Source organism: Peromyscus eremicus, chromosome 13 (assembly GCF_949786415.1).
Source record: "Peromyscus eremicus chromosome 13, PerEre_H2_v1, whole genome shotgun sequence".
NCBI lineage: Eukaryota > Metazoa > Chordata > Mammalia > Rodentia > Cricetidae > Peromyscus > Peromyscus eremicus.
Window position 1 is genome coordinate 53,553,584 of NC_081429.1, and position 23,365 is coordinate 53,576,948.

Genomic DNA, 23,365 nt, shown 5'->3' on the forward strand with positions numbered 1-23,365 from the left:
CTGATCATGACCTTCAACTTCTGCACTCCCTGTTCCCACCTCCAAGAGCTTGGATTGTGGCTGTGCACTACCACCACGCCCAGCTCAGCATATGAACTTTTAAGCCCCATTTGGAGAAACTGAATAGTAGTATATTCCTGCATGTGTCATTTAAAATAAAAGGATTAATTTTCAAAATTGATATGCTATGATAGAGTTATGTAAACAAAAGAAAGAGGTTCTTTTGGGAGACAGAAGACATTGATTAGAATGTCCTAATTTAAAAAAAATGTAGAATAAGAAGATTGATCTGTTAATCCCAATTATACAAATATTTTCTGAAATTTACAATATTAATTTAACAAAAATCTTAATAATATTGGACTTCTAAGTTTTACTCCTAGAATTTTGAGATAAAAGTTTTCTGAAGATAAGAAATGGCTCAGAAGTTAAGAACACTGGCTGTTCTTCTAGAGGACTCAGGTTCTGTTCCCAGCACCCACATGGTAACTAACAATGGTCTGTAATTCCAGTTTCAGGGCATTCAAAGCCCTTTTCTGCCTTTGCAGGCACCAGGCATGCATGTGGTACACAGAGATACATGCAGGCAAAACACTCATACATAAAATAAAAATAAGTAAGTCTTAAAAGAAAAGAATTAGGTCATGGAATCTTCTATTTATTGAAGTCTCCCAGCCAATAAAAAAATATATTATTCAGTATATTCTTCTTGAATATAGCTTTTAAACAGCAGATTCAATCAGTGTTTCTTCAACAAAATATAATGGTCAATGAATGTAAAACTATTGGGAAAAATTCATTTGGTCACATACATTTAAAATGTAGTTAAAAATCAATAAAATGATAGCCTTTCTATTAGGGATGATAGAAAAACAGACTTCAGCAATCAAATTGAGTACAACTGCAGGTGATGGCAACATCAAATTCCAGCACAGATGATATAGCATCATCATCTTATACGCATACAGACACATCAAAGCAGAGATGACATGGCATCCATGAGCTTAGGCTTCTTACAAATCATTAGAATCTTGACATGCATGAGAACCCTTAGAGACTCTGATTCAGTACCCATGACCGGTTCTGACCATCTTCCACTGTGCCATGTATACTGAAGGATCCCACAGACCTGAACTGTGTGTCTGTCAGGGGATGCGTGTAGATGATGAGAGGCGTTAGTTCATTCAGTCTTTGTCACCAAGCCTGATGAGAGTTTCACTGTTAGTTTCTCGTTTTTGATCTTTAGAGGTAAAAAGCCTGGATTTTATTGGTAAAGCTGTCAGAGACTGAAAAACACAAGAATATCTTTAGTATTTGGCAAAATTGAAAAGAAAAGATGGCAACCCTACGGGCAGGATTTAATTACCAGAAATGTCTTGTTTGTTTTTTTATCGTATTTAAAAAAATGAAGCTAGTTGCCAACACATGCAATTAGGAGACATCAGGAAACACTCAGTAGTTTTCAGAAAAGTCAGAAGAAAAGTCTGGGAAAACACCTGGCTGTGCCTTAGATAGACTTTCTCTTCCCCTAGCTCCTCCTCCACAGTGGCTCCTCCCCTGTTAGCCATGGCCAGCACTGATGCATGCAACCCTTCCTTAGGTTTACTAGGGAAACGATACTGTCACATTTCTAAGATGCAACCAATCACAGCTCCTGTCAATAAGAGTTTATATGGACCTGGAGATTCTTTTTTTGTTTTTTGTTTTTCTCTGTGTAGCCCTGGCTGACCTGGAACTCACTGTGTAGACCAGTCTGACCTTGAACTCAGAGATCCACCTGCCTGTGCCATAGGAGTGCTGGGATTAAAGGCATGTGCCACCACACATGGCTGCAGATCTGGGGATTCTTAAAGATAGGCATTAGTATGTGTAAACTTAAAGCAATATGGATTGATTATTTTGACTCATCACACAAAGTCCTATAGGTTTTATTGATCTCGTATATTTACATTTAATTTACATACATTTTCATGCTTAATTATAACTAGATCTGTCATGTAGCTTTATCACAGAACAGTAAACTCATTAAGTGTAGCAAATCTTTGAAAAAGAAAAATACTGAAAGTTTGGACAGTTAGCTCTATGAGGGTGATTCTCTGTGTTTTTAGTAGGAAAAATGGGGATAAAAGTTTGTCTATTAAGTACTTGGAAACAATTTAAAAATTGAATTCATCATGACCTTGACTGAATTAAAAACCAGCACAAACAATCCAGTGAGTCAGATGCTTACCTGTGACCCAGTGTTTGTGTCTGTGAAGTGTGTTTTTACTCTGGAGGCAGTTCATGCTCTTTACATCTTCCTTCAATAAAGAAATCACGATAGTAATTCCTGTCCGTGGAAACCCTCTTGGATTACCTTATCTGAAGGCTCAGAGCCATTTGCTTGGTTTGGATTTAAGGCTGTGTGCTTTAAAGTTTAAATAATACAATGATTGGAAAATGAATGCCTTTAGAGAAGATTAAAACAACTTGTTTACCTTGAACTTTATACAGGAAAGGTAACATGTAAACTAAATGAAATTATATTCAAAGATTAAGTTAGAAATGAAAGAAGTTTGAAGTAAACTTTTGACTTATTTAGGAGTTCATAGGAAAGTTGAACAAGTTTGGTTCTTTAGAAAAAGAAGAAACAATGCTGTATGTATGTAAATATGATCCTAAGATAGGCTGTCACCCTACTTCCTCCAAGAAGCTCTGGAAATTCGCAAAGCTTTTAGACATGGCCAAATACCATGTTTTTGTTTTTGTTTTTTGTTTTTTGTTTTTTTTGGTGGAGGTGGAAGTCTGTCTTAGAACTTGTCATGTAGATCAGGGTGGCCTTGAGCTTACAGTGATCTTCTGCTCCATTACACCCAGCTTTAAAAGACTTTTGCATAATTATACCTAATATTTGAAATCATAAGTAAGGTTTACTTACTAAGGCTGTATGGGAATTTGCTTTCAAACACATTTCACCTACAAACACTTAAAACCATCAATGACCGATTTGTTTCAGTCTCGGGTGTTTTCTTCAAACAAAACCTTGTTTTAGGCAATAAAGTACAGTAGTGCTGGGAACTGAACTCAGGTCTGCTGGAAGAGCACCAGTGCTTTTAACTAAAGAGCAATCTCTCCAGCCTCACAGAGCTTAGGCAAGGCAGTGATCCCCACCCATTTCCTGACGGCTGATCCTGTCCCTTGACTTGGGCATCTGTGAAGCACTCTCTACCTTTACTCCTTCGAGCTTATTCTTTAAATCTTTAGTGATTTTCAATAACTAGGTAGAATCGTATTTAATGACCAGTCAAGGTGATGGAATTAATCTTGAGTTTATTAAAATATGTATTTCTAGAAGAAGATAGCAAATGAAGAGATAATGGGTATGGGGTAGGCATGCTCACAGACATTTCCATCATGGTGGTAACACCAGCTCTCAAACCCTATTTACCAGTCACATGGTAAGTAAGCACTCTGTCAGCGAGCTGTGTTCCTGGTGCATTCCCAACATAGACTGAGAAGGTAGTAGCTTGGCAGGAGACATTGCCCTCGCCATTTTCCTGATAGCTATGAACTGTGCTGTTAGCCGTGAACTGTAGAAGGTTAGAGCAATGGGTGTTTTGTTACTAAGGTTGATGGAGGGCGATCACAGGATGTAGAAATGTCTGGGGCTTTAGAATTGGATTGGCTGGTGTTTTCTTGTCTTGGCTCGTCTAGGAAATGCTTACTTTTTACAAATTTATCAAGCCGAAGTGGTGAAGATCCTCACTTTCATATCTTTCATGAAAAAAATCTATTAGTATAATGGTTAAGTTAAACCTTTTAAATGAGAATTCTTATTCTTTCTTTGGGGGTTTTTGGACTTCCATTAAAAATATTATCATTAGTGTATTATATATTAGCAACAAATTATAACATGAAAATAATGGTGAGTTTTTGTTTTTATCTCTCAACAGTGGAAAGAGTGGAGCGAGAAAACCTTTCAGACTATTGTGTTCTGGGCCAGCGTCCAATGCATTTACCAAATATGAACCAGCTGGCATCCCTGGGGAAAACCAACGAACAGTCTCCTCATAGCCAAATCCACCACAGTACTCCAATCCGAAACCAAGTGCCCGCATTACAGCCCATCATGAGCCCTGGGCTTCTCTCACCCCAGCTCAGTCCACAGCTGGTCAGGCAGCAGATAGCCATGGCCCACCTGATAAACCAACAGATAGCCGTGAGCCGGCTCCTGGCTCACCAGCACCCTCAAGCCATCAACCAGCAGTTCTTGAACCATCCACCCATCCCCAGAGCAGTCAAGCCAGAGCCAACCAACTCCTCTGTGGAAGTCTCTCCTGATATCTACCAGCAAGTTCGAGATGAGCTGAAGAGGGCCAGCGTGTCACAAGCTGTCTTTGCAAGAGTGGCATTCAACCGCACACAGGTACAGTGAACACCATTCTCACTGGGGATCAAGGGTCAGATTAGGAAGAAATGTGGCATGCCTTCGTAATAATTTCTTCAGAATGTTTTATGGAGATGAGGAGATGGCTCAGGAGATGCTTGCAGTCCAAGCATGAGGCCCTGAGTCCAGATCTCCAGCACCCATGTGAAAGCTGGGCACTGGGCACACATCTTTAAGCCTAGCATGGGCGAGGTGGCAAGGGGAATCTGGAGCTCTTCGGCCAGCAAGTGTACTCAATCTGTGAGCTCCAGGGTGAGCAAAGAGACCCTGTCTCAAAAAAAAAAAAAAAAAAAAAAGAATGGAGATGCATAAGGAAGACCACAATGTCAACCTCTGGTCTCCACGGGCATGTGCACCTCCATACATACATCATACACACATGGCACACATACTATACACACATCATACACACATGGCACACATACTATACAGAACAAATATGAATTTCACAGCACACATAATTTAATAATATTCTTCTGTCATGATATAATGTCACCACTCACCCCTACAAGATCTTAATGAATTAATTTCAATAATGTAACCAATATCTGAGATGCTACCCCTTACCGTCTGTGTTTCCTTGGACAGACCCTTGATGGTGAATTTTGGGATCATCTCCACCACCATTTAAAAAAATATTTGAGACTAGTTGTGAAACTATTTATGCATGCTCAAATAGCCTGTTTTTAAATCTTTTTTTGAACATCATGGAAGTATTTCTATAAACGTTTCAAAATGTACAAGTCAGATTTGAAATAGTAACATATAGATTACTTGTATTTTTAATGTTTCAGAAGAATTACATACGCCGATAATTTTGAGGGATAGAGGTGAACCATTCCTTCACACATATGTTGTCCTACTGAGGGAGCTCATTTGAAAGATTTTTTCCCATTTGTGCTTCTTAACTGAGTGCATCAGAATGGAGTGATGTTAAAGTAAGGATTTCAGAGCTCATCCCAGAGCTTCTGATTTAGGAAGTGTAGGATAGGACCTAGAGAATTTGATTTCTTACAAGGTCTGAGGTGGTGCAGATGTTACAGGCTCAGGGTGGAGGGGTATATTCTGCAAACCTCTAATGGGTAAGGAGGCTTAGCCTGGGGAACTAATGGCCTCGGTGGTGAACGAAGGGTAGCCAGGAGTGTGCTGGATAACACAGGAGAACATAAGCAGCGGGACCCGGGAAGCTGGGATTGAGGGACTTTTAGGACAGTATGGGCAAGGTGAGTCATCAGGAACCCAGCAGGCTGGAGCTCAGTGGCCTTACTGCATGTGAGGTAGGGAAACAGGAAGGTGAAAACTTCCTAGGTCCTGGGTGGAAACTTGAAAAACTTGAATTTTAGGTTCCTGGGGGAAGTAGGCCTTGAAGGTTAATACAATTTAATGAAGATCAAGGAATGTATTTAAGCTAATGGAATTCATAAGGAAAATATTGAGTCAAAAACTGTGGGGATGGTTGGTAGTTGATAATAAAACTGAAGACACTGGTCGGAGATCATAGGTCAAAAAAGATCCTTAAGAACTTACTGAAAGTTTTGAACTTTCAGCACTGGAAAAGCCAAAGGTCTCATGCGGGAATGTGCTGTGACTCAATAAGGAAACTTTGATCTTTGGAAGGGTTCGGTTTTTCTCTGTTATAGCAAGTGAGTAGGACTGCCAGTTAGGAGGCTTCTCAGAGAGACCAGCTGAAATGTGGGCAAGTTCTGAATGAGACTGGGCAGTAGAGAGGGTGTAGCATCAAGAAGCATCATGGGAGTAAAGTCGTGACTGGTGTGTTAGCGGATACAGGCTGGTGTGTTAGCGGATACAGGCTGGTGTGTTAGCACATACAGGCTGGTGTGTTAGCGCATACAGGGTAGTGTGTTAGCGGATACAGGCTGGTGTGTTAGCACATACAGGCTAGTGTGTTAGCGGATACAGGCTGGTGTGTTAGCACATACAGGCTAGTGTGTTAGCGGATACAGGCTGGTGTGTTAGCACATACAGGCTGGTGTGTTAGCGGATACAGGCTGGTATGTTAGCACATACAGGCTGGTGTGTTAGCGCATACAGGGTGAAGCAGTAACAATGTATCAGGGCTTGAACCTGATGACCGGAAGTGAAGGTAGAGTTAGGAGAAACGTCAAGGGAGACACTGCAGCAGTGGCCGAGAAAGGCCACAGCTATTGTTTGGGATCTAGTTGTCTTCACTTTGAAACACTAGGAGATTTCTTATGAAGACTGTCAGTGAACATTGAAAGTACAAGTTTGGCACTAAAAACGATGGGTAGGGATAGACTAAGAGATTGGAAAAATGTTTCAAAGCCCAGGATTTAAACTAGAGGAGGGAAAGGTAGCGTGATGGGATGGTTTGATAAGAAACCGTCAGGTTCAGATTCCCGGAGTGGTGCTGTTTGGGGAGGTTGTGGGATCTTAGGAGGTGGAGTCTTGCTGGAGGAAATACGTCACTGTGGATGGACTTTGAGGGTTGATTGCTTCCTGTTTTCTTTCTCTGCTTGTCTGTGTGTCCATGAAAATATAAATCTTCCTGCCCCTGCCAAGTCCCACACCTTTCTTGCTATTATGAGCTTACAAGCCAATTAACGCCCCCTTAATTTGCATTTGTCACGAGATTTGTCACAGAAGCGGAAAAGTAACTAATATAGGTATTAACTACTCCTACCTTCAGAACCAGGAAATGCCAGAAGAGTGAGTCCGTGGCCATGGAGTAACAGGGAGATGATAGCAAGAGTGAAGGGACTCTAGAACAGGAGTTCTCAACCCGTGGGCCGCGACCCCAGGGGGGTCCCATATCGGATATCCTGCATATCAGATATTTACTTTATGATTCATAACAGCAGCAAAATTACACTTATGAAGTAGCAATGAAATACTTTTATGGTCGGGGGTCCCCACAACATGAGGAGCTGTGTTAAATGGCTGCAGCAGTAGGAAGATTGAGAACCACTGCACCAGAAGTCTCATACCTGGGTGGAAAGCCGAGACATATGGAGAAGGAGAGTCCTGAGGTTATGCCACAAGATTTGGCATGGTGTCAGCTGGTTGGGAGACGTCCTTATCAGATTTCTGAGAGGAGGTTCAATTACATTGGTGAGGACAGGAGCAACTCGGCAGGGCTGAGGAGTGACTAAGTACTCAGGATGCAGACAGGCAGAGCGCTTTTTCAATGGAGTGTTAGAAAGGCGGCCAGAAGCCGAGGTCCCGCTTGACTTTGATAGGAGTCCACTCAAGATGGGAGGCGCTTTGCAGCTCAGATCACATGAAGCAGTAATGGAGTCATTGATTGAGGTTGAGCAACTGCTGGCTGTGAGCAAAGACGAGGCCCTGGGGCCGATGGGGTTTGGTATTTATGTGTTTTTATGGAGAGGAGCAGGACAGGTGAAATCTTGGCCTCCCTCAGCTCGTAGCTACCTTATACATTCTTTTAATGGTAGAGCCTATCCCCATCACTTGAAAAATACATTTGGGGAAGCCCATACATATTTCTTTCATCTTCTTGGAACTTAAAAGACTCAGGTGGCATTTGTGTGTTCATGGTTACCTAGACTGGAGTTGTGTAAGGCTCGGGTCCTTTGGAAACAATCTGTTGCCTACTACTGAAAATACAAAATACGTGGAGCGAGGGACACGTCTCTCTTCTGCGGTTCTCTGTGTGATGTGTTCTTTAGTCTGTCATCTGTGCGCATGAATAGACATTTCATGCCTAGCCAGCATTCGGTTGTCTAGTTCTGTGCACAGCTCTTTTTGGCTAAGGATAAAATTGAAAGCATGGTTGTACTACTTCAGATTTTCGAAGTGGAATACAGTATACATTCTAGCCGAAGAGCACGAAGCATGCTAGAAGACTCACAATGAGTCCAGACCACAGAGAGTTTGGGTGAGAGTGCTACATCAAAGCACTAGGCTCTCGGAGCTCTGTCTTCTCCCGAGGAATCCTTTATGTCTCTTTTTCTGGATTAAAGATTTTTCTTTGGCATTGCCACCTTTGAAGTGCCAGGTTATAAAAAGGTCTAATTGAAGCACAGAACACATTTTATTATTTCCCTCCTGCTATTAAATTTGTAAGATGGCTACGCCCAGAAAGAAACATTCACTTTCAATCAACATGAGCTTGAGTTCATGGGCCAGCCTTGAGGATATCAAATGGAAACTACATAGGAATGTATGAGTATTTCCTTTTTAAATTCTGCTTTTAATTTGGGAAAGCTTTTCATCCCTCTGGGATCATAACCTGTTGTATATAAGCCCAGCCTAATCAAGGTAGATGGTATTGACAGAATGACATAGTTTGAACTTGAGCAGGAGGTCAGCAGGCAGATTGTTTTTTGCTGTGTGTTCTGCAATCGCTAACAGCACAAATGGGCAGCTGGTTTTGCCAGCTGTATTGTTAAATGGGAAATACAGTGTAGTATACCCCATGAAACTAGCCATGGATTTTCCAAATAGTGAGGCCTTTTTGAGTGGAATCAGACATTTCTGGGTTATAGAGTAACTTGCCAGGTAAAATTCATATGTAAAAATGGTTAATGGCGTATTAACCATTTTCTAGAACGAATGTTAACTTCTTGTCTATACAGAACCCAGAACCATTCATTTTTGTTAGGCATCTGGAGACATTATCATTAGTTGCTCTCTTGATGTATAGCATATTCTCATGTGCCTGAGTATTTTACAGAACTCATTGACATCTCCAGGATTCCTCTGTTATTAACGCTAATAAAAGTGGTGTGTCACATGACAGTTGATGTCCCTGCATTTCTTCTTGAAAATTTAACAAGAAGTTTGACTAATTTGTATATGTGTAGGTATGCAGACACTAAAATCATCTGCAAACATTCATCAATCCAGTAAGAATATAAACATGAGAGCCTTGTCTGCCTGCTATTAAGACTTCCAGATGAAAAACCTCATGCTTACAGTAAATGGTATTTGAAAACTGTATGTTATTGAAAGAGACTATTCATTACCTTAAATGGCTGATCTATTTACCATTTGATTATGTAAAATGACATGACTAGGGGCTGTATTTCCAAGAGTTTTTTTTTTTTTAATTTTTTTAAGGTTAATACATAGTGACAGGTTTTATCTTGGCATTTTCGTGCATAAATGTTGTCATATTGCTATAGTTTGTGCTCATTGTTCCCCTCCCCCACTGTCTTCCTGTGTCCCTTGCCCACTCCCACCCCTACCAGTTTTTAATACACTTCAATTTTGATACATAAGTCTTTCAGAGTCATTTATGCATCTGCCTGCTAACACCTTGTTTTGTGTAATACTCATGGCTTCTAGTTTTGGAAATAGATGACCTCTGTAGTCTTTTGAGTTTTTTTTTTTCACTGTTATTTGTAATTATTTTTGCATTTTCTTCCTGTTCACCAAAACATGAGTCGTATAAGCTAAGAATATACAAATTGAGTTCACATTCTGTACAAGGGAGTTAGCATATTTATGTCAGTAGTGCCAGGATGGGAACTCTCCAGTATGGCCCAAGGCTGATATGGTCATGAACACAGCATGTGCAGTAGCGCTGTCGCTGGATAGGCCTTGTGGAAGAAATGGGTAGTCCAGCTTGCTATGCCGTCTTATAGCCAAAGGGACTCAGGGAGAACAGTGAGGTGATGATAATAGCTGTTTTCTTACCTGTCCACTTCCAGCACTTTCTCTTGTGGTCTCTGTGGGACCACAGAGGCAGGCAGATACTCTTGCATTGTTTGTGATTCCCCACACTCATGCCTGTTCTGATGTGGGGTCTTCATCAGAAGGACTGTCCTCAGGCTACTAGATGTTGGCAGGGATCTGGAAAAACTTAGCCACTGTGTGACAGGAACCACACAGCGACAGCCCATGGCTTCACTCCTTGTGGAGATTTCCCTGACACTCCAGAGCTCTCTGTATAGGCCTGGGTTTTATTTTTCCCTCCATTGTCCCCTATAGCTCTCCCTTGGAAGCATTTTATTAATAAACCTTTTTTGTAGGAATCTTTATCTCGTGATTATAGATCCATGCCATTTCTATGTAGCTGACATTTGGTCATGCCGTGTGAGTAGAAACTTGAGTAGAGCGTAGCATCGGAATGATGCCCATTCATTCCACAGAGCACCTGCCATGTGCTGTATGAGGCTAGTATGGCTGAGTCTGCCGCTGGGTTTGAAAACATTATCATCATAGTTACTTTAAACCTGAAGCCCGGTAGCTCTTCCGTTCACTGAATGGAAAATAGATTTATTGAGACTGACTTAGGGATATTGAATCGGGGGCAGAGTGATTGAGATTGAGGCTAGGAATGAGGGAATATGAATATGAGTAGGCGTAAGATTCAGGAGAGAAATGGGACTTGAGGCTTTAGGAGTTCTACCACTGTTAACTGGAGTGAAAAGCAGGCTCACCAGTCTGAGCTGTGGCACACTGGTAAAGTGTTTCAAACAGCCTTGCTCCTTGGCCCTACACCTCTGCGGCGCTCTCTCCCAGGCACAGGTGGTGCCTGCTGACTAGTGATTTCTGTCAGGTTTTGATTTTTGTTCACATGTTTTCTTCTGTGTCTGTATCCTGGATTCATCGTAAGTTGGCACCTTTCTCTCGTTAGGTCTGTAGACACGAAGTAAACCACTTGGTTATTTGCTGCATTTGTGGTTTACACATTTCAGTGTGATTGTGAATCCTGATTTTAAGCATTCTGTTTTCTTTGTTAAAGTATAGACTTGAAAACATTGATCACAAGCATATATAGGATGAAAGCCTCATGGCAATGTTTAAGACTTAATATTTCTGGTGTCCACTGACCTATAATAAGTAATGTTTCATAAAATATGTAGAGTGACTTTTACTTAATAGATAAACTATTCTCTAATTTATTTAAAAAATCCAATGACCTACATATTCATATGTTCAGAAGTCCCCATTTCCTAACCCTGCTTCTCCTCCGAGACCTTCCATCTGAGCAAATCTGTTAAATGAAGTAGAGGAAGCTTTGATCCAAACTAGGGTAAATCCAGTGGAACGAATGTGCTGCCACACGTGAATGGGAGCACGGGAATGCCAGAAAAGGGAGATTGGGGGTAACCCTCATATCCCTTCTCCTTTTCCCTTTACATTGGCAACAGAGTGCAGGGGCACCCCAACACGGGGAGTCAGCAAGAAGATGTTTGCACCTCTTGGGAGCAAGACTTTTCTCAGGCTTGTAGTTCATGTAGCCTTGTCCATTTTCTTTTCCTCTAGCAGAGGGGGTGAGTAAGACTTGCTGAGCTGACCCTTGGGACCATATTTTTGGTAGAAGAATAGACGCGTGTAATGGGAGTGTGCTCCTTTAGAACAGTAGGTTTCTGATTCAGTGTCCTGCTACTTCAGTTTAGTGAAAATTCACGGACGTTTATCAGAGGTCTCCCTGGAGAAGCAGTGTATGTGCCCTGGTCTTATCTGATAGAGAACAGGACCCCCAAAATCCTGTGGGGACTCATTTGATTGACCTGTTCTCATTTTTTAAAATGAGAATTTGCAGGAAAAAAATCTGCAGTTTACTCATCAAAGCCTCATCGTTTGAAGAAACTTAAGAGCAGGGTCATAAATACAATTTATGAAGTCACTCAGCAACTGGAGAATGTTTTCAGCAGATTGGAAAATTAGATTGAATGATGTATCAGAAAATTTGGCAGGAAGGCCAGCTGTTGAAAATGCAAACGCCATTGTATGAAATGGCGTGGATTTTGATTTAAGCTTTGTCTACAAGGTGTTTGGAATATATGCATGCCCCAAAACTGTTAGGGTTAAATTTTCTAAGAACTTGCTAAACGTTAGGATTTGAGGCAGCATAGTCAGAATAAGATATGTGACAACTAGAAGAAAATCGTAGCTACAAATTCTCAGGAGTGTAAGTATGAGTCACATTTGGAAGAGACAAAAATTGTCTTTTAATTTCATTGTTTGATTTATGCATATTGTTATCCAGAGATGGGCATAATTTAATTATGCATTGCAGTTTATATTTGTATGAAACTTTACCTCCAAGGTATTCATATTCGTTGTCAGCTGAAATAGTTTCAGTCATGATTATTTCTCAATATCTAGTTGGGATCTAGGCTCTTTGCAAGTCAAGGACCACAGTGTAAATTTAGGGCCTTGACTCCATGGTCCAGTGAGCTGGTTATAAAATAACAAGGACACATGTGAGCAAAAGGAAGTCCACTCCTAAAAGGTGGGCTGTTGATGTAAAATGCTGCAGATCGGGCATGAGCATGTTATTGAGTTTTGAAGTAAATAATATGCCCTCTTTTGATTTCAGAACATTAAATTAATAAAGTGGGGAGAGATGGCCTTGCTTACTTCATAAAATAGTCTTTCATTTCAAAATCACTGGCTTGAATTCTCAGATTGAAAGATTGTAATAATATTAATATCTCCCCAGATAGCAGTGTCTCGGAGTTATTGGATGGTGTGTGTGTGTGTGTGTGTGTGTGTGTGTGTGTGTGTGTGTGTGTGTGTGTAGTGGGGAGGTTCTCTAGACAGAATCTTACTTTAGCATCTCCCATACATATAAAGAATATTATCAATTAGCACCTTTTAAGCCTCCTCAGCCAAAACCAAGAGTTGGTTAAGTCAAGGATGAAAGTGTCCAGGCTTAGCTTGCTCTGTCTGTGCCTTCGGTAAAGGGGAGGTTGATTCATCAAATAGAAAACTGCACAATTCAACTTCCCTCCCTGATCCACCTGAAATAGAAAATACAGGTAGCAGAAGATGAAAAGATTTGTTTTTTTTTTTTTCTCCTTCCTATGAAACAGAGAATCAGAATAAGCCAACATCATGGTGACTGTCTTGTCTGTTCCTCCTACCCCTGACCAATGGCCTAACAAGTTAGTCACTAGATTCATCATAGAAAATTCAAATTTTCTATGACTAGGAAATAGAAGATTCCATTTTGGCGATAATTTTGAAAGTCATTTTTCAGCATTGTCTACCAAGGACTGGTCCACTCATTTCACACAGAGAGGGCATCTTCATCTTCAATATCTGTATCTGCCACTCTCGGAGATGTCTTAGTAAAAACCTAGGTTTCTGGGGTAAGCATCCATTGCTGTATTCTGTAACTAATCTTTAAAGTCATAGGTTGGATTTTACAGTTTTGTAAAATATTTCACTATGTAAACGGGAACACATTTCATCCTTCTTCAGTTAATAAGCATTAAAACAGTATATTCAAGGAGTGTTCTTTCCATGGCTATTGATTAGAATGAGGACCAGTTGGCTGGGGGTTAAGTGCATGTTTGTTCAAATAAAGTGCATGCACTTTTAGAGCCCAGAAATGCTGCAGCATAAATATAACTATATCCATTTGAAATCAGTTGGGAATTTCCAAGCAATTTCGATCTCTACAATTTTTGTGCCAAAATGATCACTATAGACTATGGCATCTGCTTCTGAACTTCTTTTAACATCTACCATACCCATCTGGAGCACCTTGCAAATCATGGCTGGTAGACACACGCTTGTGCACATATCATGCCTGTCTTCAGCTCTATGTATTGCTAAAGCAAAATCTTCATGAAAAAGAAAAAGACCCTATAAAATCAAATTCATACTGTAATTGAACCACTTTGATATTTTCTAATTGATGGATTTCCAGTTTATTATAAAGGTTGGTTTTGATTTATGAAATTAGCTTTATGATCCACTAGTAACTATAACCCAAGATTAAATAACAACAGCACTTTAGGCTTATTTTAAATCCTTTCAGTGTTACATATGAAAAGAAAGTGACTTTACTTTTCTGAAGTATATCTTGGTAGTTGCTGCTTTTGAGACAGGGTCCTCTGTAGCTCAGGCTGTCCATGAACATGTTAGGAATCTATCGACGGCCTTGAACTCTTAATCCTCCTATTTCTACCTCCCAAGTTCTAGATCATAGGCTTGTGCTATCTTGCCCAACAACAATTACTATCTTAACTTCAGCTTATCTGAAAAACTCATATAGTCATTCCACTTTATATTACTATTACCCTTCTTTATATTTCCTTCTATCCCAAATAATTTAATTATCCCACTTCCTAAAAGTTATTATTTATATTTTGCCTTATATATGAGAAAATATAGCTGATGTATTTTGAATACATTTCAACATGTTCTACTCATGTTCACATTTAACAGATATTTATTATATATTTAGAAGCTATTCTAGGCATCACAATGATTTGTGGCCTTTATTGAGCTCTTGGTCCTCAGAAAGGGGCAGACCTCCCATGGGAGTCAGCAACACATGGCACATCAAGTTGAGGCAGGACAAACTCCTCCTCCCCACATCAAGGCTGAGCAAGGCATCCTACTATGAGGAATAGGTTCCAAAAAGCCAGCTCATACACCAGGAACAGATCCTGGTCCCACTGCTAGGGGCTCCACAAATAGACCAAGCTACACAACTGTATCCCACATGCAAAGGACCTAGGTCAGTCCTATGCAGTCTCCCTAGCTGTCAGTCTAGAGTCTGTGAGCTCCCACAATCTCTGGTCAGCCATCTGTGTGGGTTTCCACACCATGATCTTGAACAACACCCCTCCCTCCCACCTCCCAGCTCCTACAATCACATTTTAAAACCAGTAATTCTACTGTGGTGTGTAAGTGCCATAGTCTCAGATGAACGAGGCAAGAATGGGTACTTTTGACCCTGGAGGTAATAGGAATTAAAACATAAATCTTACAGCAGGAAAGAATGCAGTACTATGATGTCACAAGACACTTTGTGCTGCTACAATGCTTTACTCATATTTAAAAGCATCTGACATATTTGAAATAGAAATAATCAGTAAATGTACTTTTTGTTTTGTGTTTGGAAAGTACCAATCTTGCTAATGTTGTGATAAAATAGCCAAACTAGTAAATGTGGAGAGCAGATTATCAACAGCTGTTTCATAGAACATTCATGGAAATGAGGGATAGCCAGGGCCCAGAACTTTATTAATGAGCTAGTCATGGGGCCTGGAATTTGCAGTGCATGTGAAAGCCCTGTCTGTGCCCAGAACTGAGTGCATCACTGACCAAGTGTTTCCAAAGAGAACCTGTTCAGTCCTCTATTTGGTGCTATTGTGTTTAGAACACTTTGGCTTTGAATGTGCATGCACAGCCCTGCTGTAGTACGTATCACTTCCTAAAGACAAGATGGAGCAACGGGTAAGGAAGAGTAACATGGGACTGTTCATAAAATATGTCTGCTGCTGCTCGATTCTGTGGGTTAAAAATGGCAGACATGACAAGAACTGGGCTTCGCATGTCCCTCTATTGGGCATGGCTACCTGTGGCTTGGACAGGGCTGTTGGACTTAGAGAGCACAGGCTCTTTTGGCTTTAAGAATGCTCTGCTGTACCCATTTATCTTGTGATGCATGTGTAATATGTTCTGATGTGGCAGGTCAAGTTTTGTTGCATGCGCCGGGAAGAAGGTTTTTCATGACACAAGTATTTCATTTATAAGTTTCAGCCTTAACGGTGTATGATGTAGTTGTTCCAAAGTGGGATTTACATGTCGCAAAAATCTCAGTTTCAGTGATTGTTCTCAGCAAGTTGAATCAAATTATTCTGAATGCTTCACGAGTTAGACTTTAAATATGTGGCCTGCTAGGGCCTGCTGTAGACTCCTCACCCAAGACAAGACTCCCTCCCAGAACTGGAATGGATAAGTGTTTTTTTTAAAAGGTCTGGATTTCCATATCACCAGCTCATCATCATGCACAAAATATAATCAACCCCCAATGACTATATGATGAGAGAGAGATAGTTTTTATTGTATGATGGGAGAGAGATAGTTTTTATACTGGCCAGTATGAAAGATGGTGAGTGGTATAAATGTGAGACCAAATTAGTCCTGTGCACCTCAGTCCAAAGGAAGCTATATATGTGTATATACCTAGCCTTCTAGTGCTTTGAATGATATACCTCCATCCTGTAACTGTTAACTTTTGTAAATGCATTTTTTTATTTGCAGAGTACATTAATTCCCTTTAGGTGTTTTATTCTATCCAACCCATCCTACAAAATACGACATTCATAGGCTGTCTTTCTCAATAAAGAAATATTGTAATAAAAGAGAGATTTTATTAAACTAATGCAATAACGACATTTTCTTTGAGGATTTAGCACATCATTTTTAATAATAAAAATCAAATTGCCATTGTTGTGCCCAGTATACATTTTATTCAAATCAGACTAAGTACTCTGGCTTCATGGCTCAGCAGAGCTCTGGGAGTTGGGGGTGGGGTGAATATTTTTAGCATTACACAAATGAATTTCAACAGCGGGAAGTACAGTGGTAGGTTATGGGAAACCAGTTATATTCGTAAACAGAGGGAGATATGCCTGGGGAGCGTCTAGAAGGAAAGGAAAGGAGATGAGGGAAGCCGCTTCCTAAGGTAGGTCAGCTCTTAGATGGTGGATGCTAGGAGGATCCACTGACCCAGCACTGCCTTCAAGGGTCTCTCTAACTCCAAGGGAACCTCTGACATGTTTGAGTTTGCCATGTGGGATGAGACTAGGAATTAGACTTTACCTGACTGGTAATCAGTTGTATAAAAACAGCAACCACGATAACAGTAATATTCTCTTGTTACCCGAGACATCAGAACTGTAGGAAAATGAAGGCTGGTCCCAGGGAGAGCAGAATATAAGCAATACAGAGAGGACCTTCCCTTGCTCTCTGCATTCAAGGGGAGTGGTCATAAGCACGTCATACTCCAGGGCAAGTGGGAGAGTGGCCCGAGGCCCTGGCAAAGCCTCCTCTCTCTCTCTGTCATGTTAACCCTGGAAAATGGAAGTGAGCCCACAGATTTTCTAAATCTTACTATGGGTTATGGCATCTTTGGTTTCAAACACTATGCCGTTATAAACACGTATTTTTAGGCTCACTGTGGTATGCTCTTGAGTCATACATTTTCAGAAGAGATGTCATTCAATACACTGTGTAATTTACTCACCTCTCTCAGTCTGTCTTTAGTCTACTCATGACTAAAGCATGCTGTGAGGAGATAGGGCTTATGTTTTCTGCCGATGCCAGTCTATGGGTTCCTAAAAAGTTTGCACTGTGTGATTTCCCGTGCAGCACAGCTCAGCAGTGCATGTGAAGGGCTGATGTGACCTTCTCATATCTACCCTTACCAGATCAGAGCCCAGAGCTCTCAGACTCTTTGCTGAATATGGTCAGCGAGTTGCTGTTTGGATTGAGTGACCTCTATCTGTTGGAATAATATGGGAACACGGCAAGTTGCCTTTCTTGTCTCCCATTTCCACGGCCACAAGCAGCCATGTATGTAATTTACAGAAATGGAAATGGCCTCCAGCTAGTTAGATTCTTAGAGAAACACCAGGCTTTGGCCCCTCCACTCTCCCCCTACACACCTGGTGTATATCACTTTAAAAAATAAATTATGCCTCATTAAATTACAATTAAGTGGAATCATGATCATTTGTTTTTCTGGAAGGAAGATGTTTTGCATATTGAAAGCCTAATTTGTTGCAGGTGACAAAAAGGCTGAGCAGATTATCTAATATCGCTTCATTTGGGGCCATGTCTGTTGCTTGGTTGTGTGTCTGCACTGGTACTTCCAGATCTTATTAATGTGCACGGTCGTCTTCACCTCAGAGTGTCTTATACCACTGTATCAGTTCTTGTACTCCCCGCCACCCCCCGACTTAAGAAGGTGAACGTCCCTCGGTTGTCTGGAGAAAGCATGGTCTCGTCTCTTTCAGATGGTTTTTCCAGCCCTTCTCCTTCCTGGCTGTACCATTACTTTTCCTTGCAGGTGCTACTCATATTGAAAGGTTCAGCTAGATCCTGTTTCAGCCCCTCCACAGAAACCTGCCCCCTCCAGCCTCGCAGCGGGCGATGCTTCTCCTCATTTTGAACCAAGATGGTGCGAGCTGTGTTTTGTATTTATGACGTTTGTCATTTTTCCCATTTCCCCCCTTTTCCCTTTCTTCTCCTCTCCTCTCCTCTCCTCTCCTCTCCTCTCCTCTCCTCTCCTCTCCTCTCCTCTCCTCTCCTCTCCTCTCCTCTCCTCTCCTCTCCTCTCCTCTCCCCTTCTCCCTTCCCCTCCTCTCCCTCCCCTATCTCTCTTTCGACCTGCTTTTCTTTCGTGTTCCTATTTAGGACAGGCTCTCCCTGCATGACCCAGGGACAGCCCTGACCTCATGATCCTCCTGCCTCTGCTGGGATCGGTGGTGTGAGTATGAGCACCACACTCAGCCCATGCCTTTTACAGCATGCTTCTGTAAAACCTTCCTCCCCCCACCCTGCAGAAAATTCTTTGAAAGCCCATTCTTTCTCTTTTTGGTCTTTGAGCTTTTCCCCAAGTCATTACTGAGAAAGGAATTAATGGAGCTGCTGTTCTCTTGGCGAGGTATACTGAGTTTGGGAGTTCCCTGGACAGATGAGGGGAGATATCTGACTTAGGGTTTCTATAGATTTTTGTCCTGTGACCAGTATAGTCTTAACTCCAGAAAGGTACCAAGCGCTTGAAAGCCCCATGTAAGGACTATCTGTTTAGATCCAGCCATCTTGACTTGCCCTATGGGGGTCCAGGCAATCTGAGGCCTAGTCCATAGAGGTGTGTGCTCTCTTACAGGATTGAAAGCCTACCTAAGATGGTCTGCCAGCTGTCCCTGAGAAAGTGACAAGGCTAGTGGAGAAGCTTGACAGTCAGTCCAGATAATGTTCACCACACCTTTCTGAGTATCAGCATGTACCCTGCACAGTAACATAGGGAAAAACAGCATCAGTGGTGAGATATTGAAACAGAAAGCTCAGTGGTAGAAGTACAGCTCATTCAAGGTATTCCTCAGAAATGCTGTTTTACAACAGACAGAGGAAGAACGTGAATTTCTTTTACTTGAAGAATTCCCTCAGTTTCTTCCTTTATCTTTGAAGATACTTAGCCTGTATTACCAGGCAAGCCAGACTGCATCATACAGTTGTTATTTTGTACTTTGAATTCTTTCGATTTTAGCGAGTTCCTTCCAGACCTGTCTATTCTCTTGGTGCTCGAGGTGGTCTGAAAAGCTTGTAAACCACCCCGTTGATGGGTCAGGGAAAGATTCCCTGTGAGGCTCTCTTTAGAACCCAAGAACTAATGTGGAGGCCATACGTACTCTGTGCCAACCTGTCCCTTGCAGGCAGCATGTTTCCTTGTCTTATGGAAAGTAGACTAACACCCCTGAGGAAACTATGTCTCCATAGAGAAGGTTCTATTGCCCACAGTGAGGCAAATACTTAATGGCCATTTTACTCAATACTGGCAGAATGTTTTAATATGATTACTGATATGAAACTTTAATAAGCAATATCCTGGTTAATTTATTAATTCCCTTTCATGGCCTTTCTATTGATAGGGGTGCATCTTTCTTTTTTTTTCTTCCAGAGCCCAGGTGCCACACCACATTTTCTATATCTCAAGCTGCATAATGGCAATGTCCAAGTGACACCTCCTGTTGGCTGGTTGATAATTAAAATGCCAGGTGACATAGTAGCAAAGGCCTTAGAAATATTTATGTGAGATAAATTATTAATTTATGTTCCATTCAAGACAGACTCAATATGGTAAACATTTATTCATCTTGATAATTAGTGGGTGGTGGGGTGGTTTTTGTGGCTGTGAGAGTTAGGCTGTAGATTTTGTGTGTGTGTGTGTGTGTGTGTGTGTGTGTGTGTGTGTGTGTGTGTGTGTGAATTCAACTAACTGAATTCACATCACATGTATTCCTGCTGAATTTAGACCAAGCTTTTAAAATCTTAGTTTATAGTAGTTAAAGGTACATGAATATCCAGAGTAAAACTGTCAGAACAAAAACCTCTAAAGTCTTGTACACTCCAGTTAGTCACTTTCTACTGAAAATGTCCTGAGTGACAAGAAAGCATGTTGGGACCACTGCCACGCTGAGGAGAGTTGAGGTGAAGGATTTGGAGCAGTGTTGTAACTTGCTGGTGGCCGTATAGGAAGGTGGCACCAGCCAAGCCTGTTCATTTGAGACTGTGTTATGCAAATAGGTAAATGCCACTGTCCACTTCAGATACAAATGCTGTATGTCTTTCACTTCTGCAGTAACGCTGACCAACAGCCATCCTCGTGGGTACTCTGTGTATTGCCCTGAGAGACAGGAGAATTTTCCTGGAAGGTTGTCTAGCACGTGACAGATGTAGAAGAAGGGGCCTATGCAAGAAACATATAAAAACACTCCATAATTTTAGTGACTTTTTTGGGGGGGGGTTGTTGGGGGACCTACAATTGTACTTTTTAGTTATGGTGCTTTAGAACAAGTTTTTGATATCACTATTTCATATGTAAAAAGTCTTTGCTGTAATACACTATGTGACTCATGGAAATAGTTTCATGGAGAAAGAAAATGTTAAACTTTGCCTTTGAGATATTATAATCATAATGAGTATCTCCATGATGAGGGTAAAACTCTTTTATTACAATACTGAAGGTAGGTTGGAGAGAGAGAAAGGAGAAGGGGGGGGGAGAAAACCAACTCAGTCTTTCTGTACGTGACTCATGGAAAAAAGCTCAGAAAATATCAATCTTAGTGTCATATCGACTTTGGAAATTGGAAGCAATTTAAAATTCACTTTCCCCATATTAATTTAGAGCTTTTTTAAAAAGGAAAATCTTTGAAGCAAATCCATTATGAATATATTCCAGGTTGCTCAGTTAAAATGGGAAGTAGGGCAACCTGAGGCACAACTGACTCAGTTTCAGAAAGAGATTGGGTTCACAGGATACGTAAGGCTTTCCTGGAAGACAAGCGCCTCACTTGTCTTCTAGAAGCGTACCATGAGACCTGGATTTCCTTCTAACCGTTGGAGCAGTAGGGTATTTTTACACACACCACCTACCTTGCTCTCTCCTTGAGCACATATGTGCATGCCCACACAACAAATCGCACACAGCCACACATAGACATTCACATTTCTTCTGGCTTCACTGAGTGGCATATTTTATCCCTCATCACATTCTGGCCCCAGACACGCACTGTGTGCTTCCCGGCTGTGTTTGTCTGTATATTCCTTCTGAGTATTAGGACTCTTCTAATGAAGGGAAGGTGACCTCCAAAAACAGGGCTAGCATAGGTTCCTTGTAGTCTAGTTGTTTTATATGATTTAAAAAGCGTATCAGGTTTATTTGTGTGTGTGTGTGTGTGCACGTGTGTACATGTGAGGGTCAGAGGATAACTTGCAGGAGTCGATGCTCTCCTCCTATCATGTAAGCCCCAGGAACCGAACTGAGATCATCAGGCAAGCACTTTACCCACGAAGCTGTCCTGCCAGCCCTCATGTGATACTTTGAATGATGATTGTACTTCCTTGAAATGTTGTAACAGTGTGATGTGCATTGCTATATGTGACATTTGCTGCACTAAAGTGCCCACTGCACCCTGCAGATTTCTGACCAGCCAGAGAATAGTTCTTCCCCTCAAGTCCACCGCTGTTTCATATGTGAGCTGTGTCTCTTACATTTCTATCAGTTCCCCTCAGTGCAAACATCTTTAGTGACAGCTGTACTTTACCACAGTTCATGGAAGTGACTTTTCAGGACTCGAGGTCACCCCATCTGTTCAAAGCCGCAGGATTAATGTCTTAACTCTTCCTGGGGGAACAGTCTGAAACCCTGATCTCATAGTGCCACGCAAAAGGATGTCAGCCGAGAATATGAAATGATGCCTCTGTGTGGTAATCTGACAAGTGTAGGGGATAGGAATGGATCTGCCTCTGCCCTGACATCTCTCCAGCTTGTCTCTCACTGTCCTCTTAGGCCACCCTGCTTTACTAGAATACTGGCAAAAGTTTTGTCAGCTCTGTGTCGTTAGAGTACACAGAAACCGTGCACTCAAAGCTCCCTAGTTTGGTTGAGTTGCATTTTGGAGTTAAAGCCTTGGAACCTATCGGGGCATCAGAGCCTATCCACACTGTAGTTAGAGCATGTTCAGGTCCCTGGCTAATGATCACATTTTCATCACTTTAATTGTAAGACTAGAGCTTCCCTGTGAGGCTATCTCACAAGAGTCTGGGGTGCCTTGTGGTACCGATGCAAACGTAACTGTAATTGTGTGTGAAGGTGGGAAGTTATCAGAGTTGACAGATTACAACCGTTTGTTTTCTAGTCCTTTTTTTTTTTTTTTTTTTTTTTTGTCATAGGAAACATCTATATTGAAATCAGTGGCCGGTCATACAGAAATTCAGCCAAACTTTTATTTTTTTAAATCGATGTAAATCTCCCATGCTGTTTAAATGTCGGAACTAAATTTACCAAACTTGGCAGATTTGTAAAGCTAAGCAGGACTGCCAAGAGTTCCCAGTTTCAAGCAGAGAGAGTTCTTACAGCTCCTGAAATACTTGCAGGAGGCACCTGGTGGTAATTGCGGTTCCACATTTCCTCCCGAGCGCCTACCTTGCTCGCTGGCACTGCCACACATAGGATTATTACAGCGATGATGAGGCTGCAGAATAGACATCCTAAAATAAGGCACAGCCCCGGAAGGGGAGCACATTCCCACAGATTCCTGCTGAGCCTTAAGGAATTAGGCATGTTCCTGGTATCCTCTCAAGCTGGTTATGCCAAACACATTGAGGGGAGGTGGGGCGGGAGATGGGAACCGCACACATAAGTCTGCAGATGTGACGTTGCCTATTTTTTCCGCTCTACCAGGGACTGTTGTCAGAGATCCTGCGTAAGGAAGAGGACCCCAGGACTGCTTCTCAGTCTCTTCTAGTAAACCTGAGGGCCATGCAGAACTTCCTCAATCTGCCTGAAGTGGAGCGTGACCGCATTTACCAGGATGAGCGAGAGCGGAGCATGAATCCCAATGTGAGCATGGTCTCCTCTGCCTCTAGCAGTCCCAGCTCCTCCCGAACCCCACAGGTGAGCTATCCACTCCATGCATCACTTACAAACCTCTTGTTTCATGGATATTCTGT

General features: G+C 41.6%; 1 protein-coding gene across 1 annotated transcript in view; it reads left to right on the plus strand.

Moving 5' to 3' along the window:
• Positions 1-23,365, plus strand: part of Satb2 (SATB homeobox 2) — a 148,917-nt gene that overhangs the window by 91,793 nt on the left and 33,759 nt on the right. Inside the window, exons 6-7 of the mRNA XM_059278094.1 lie at positions 3,933-4,405; positions 23,097-23,309. Of these exons, the coding sequence (XP_059134077.1) occupies positions 3,933-4,405; positions 23,097-23,309 (686 nt within the window). The remainder of the gene's footprint in view (positions 1-3,932; positions 4,406-23,096; positions 23,310-23,365) is intronic.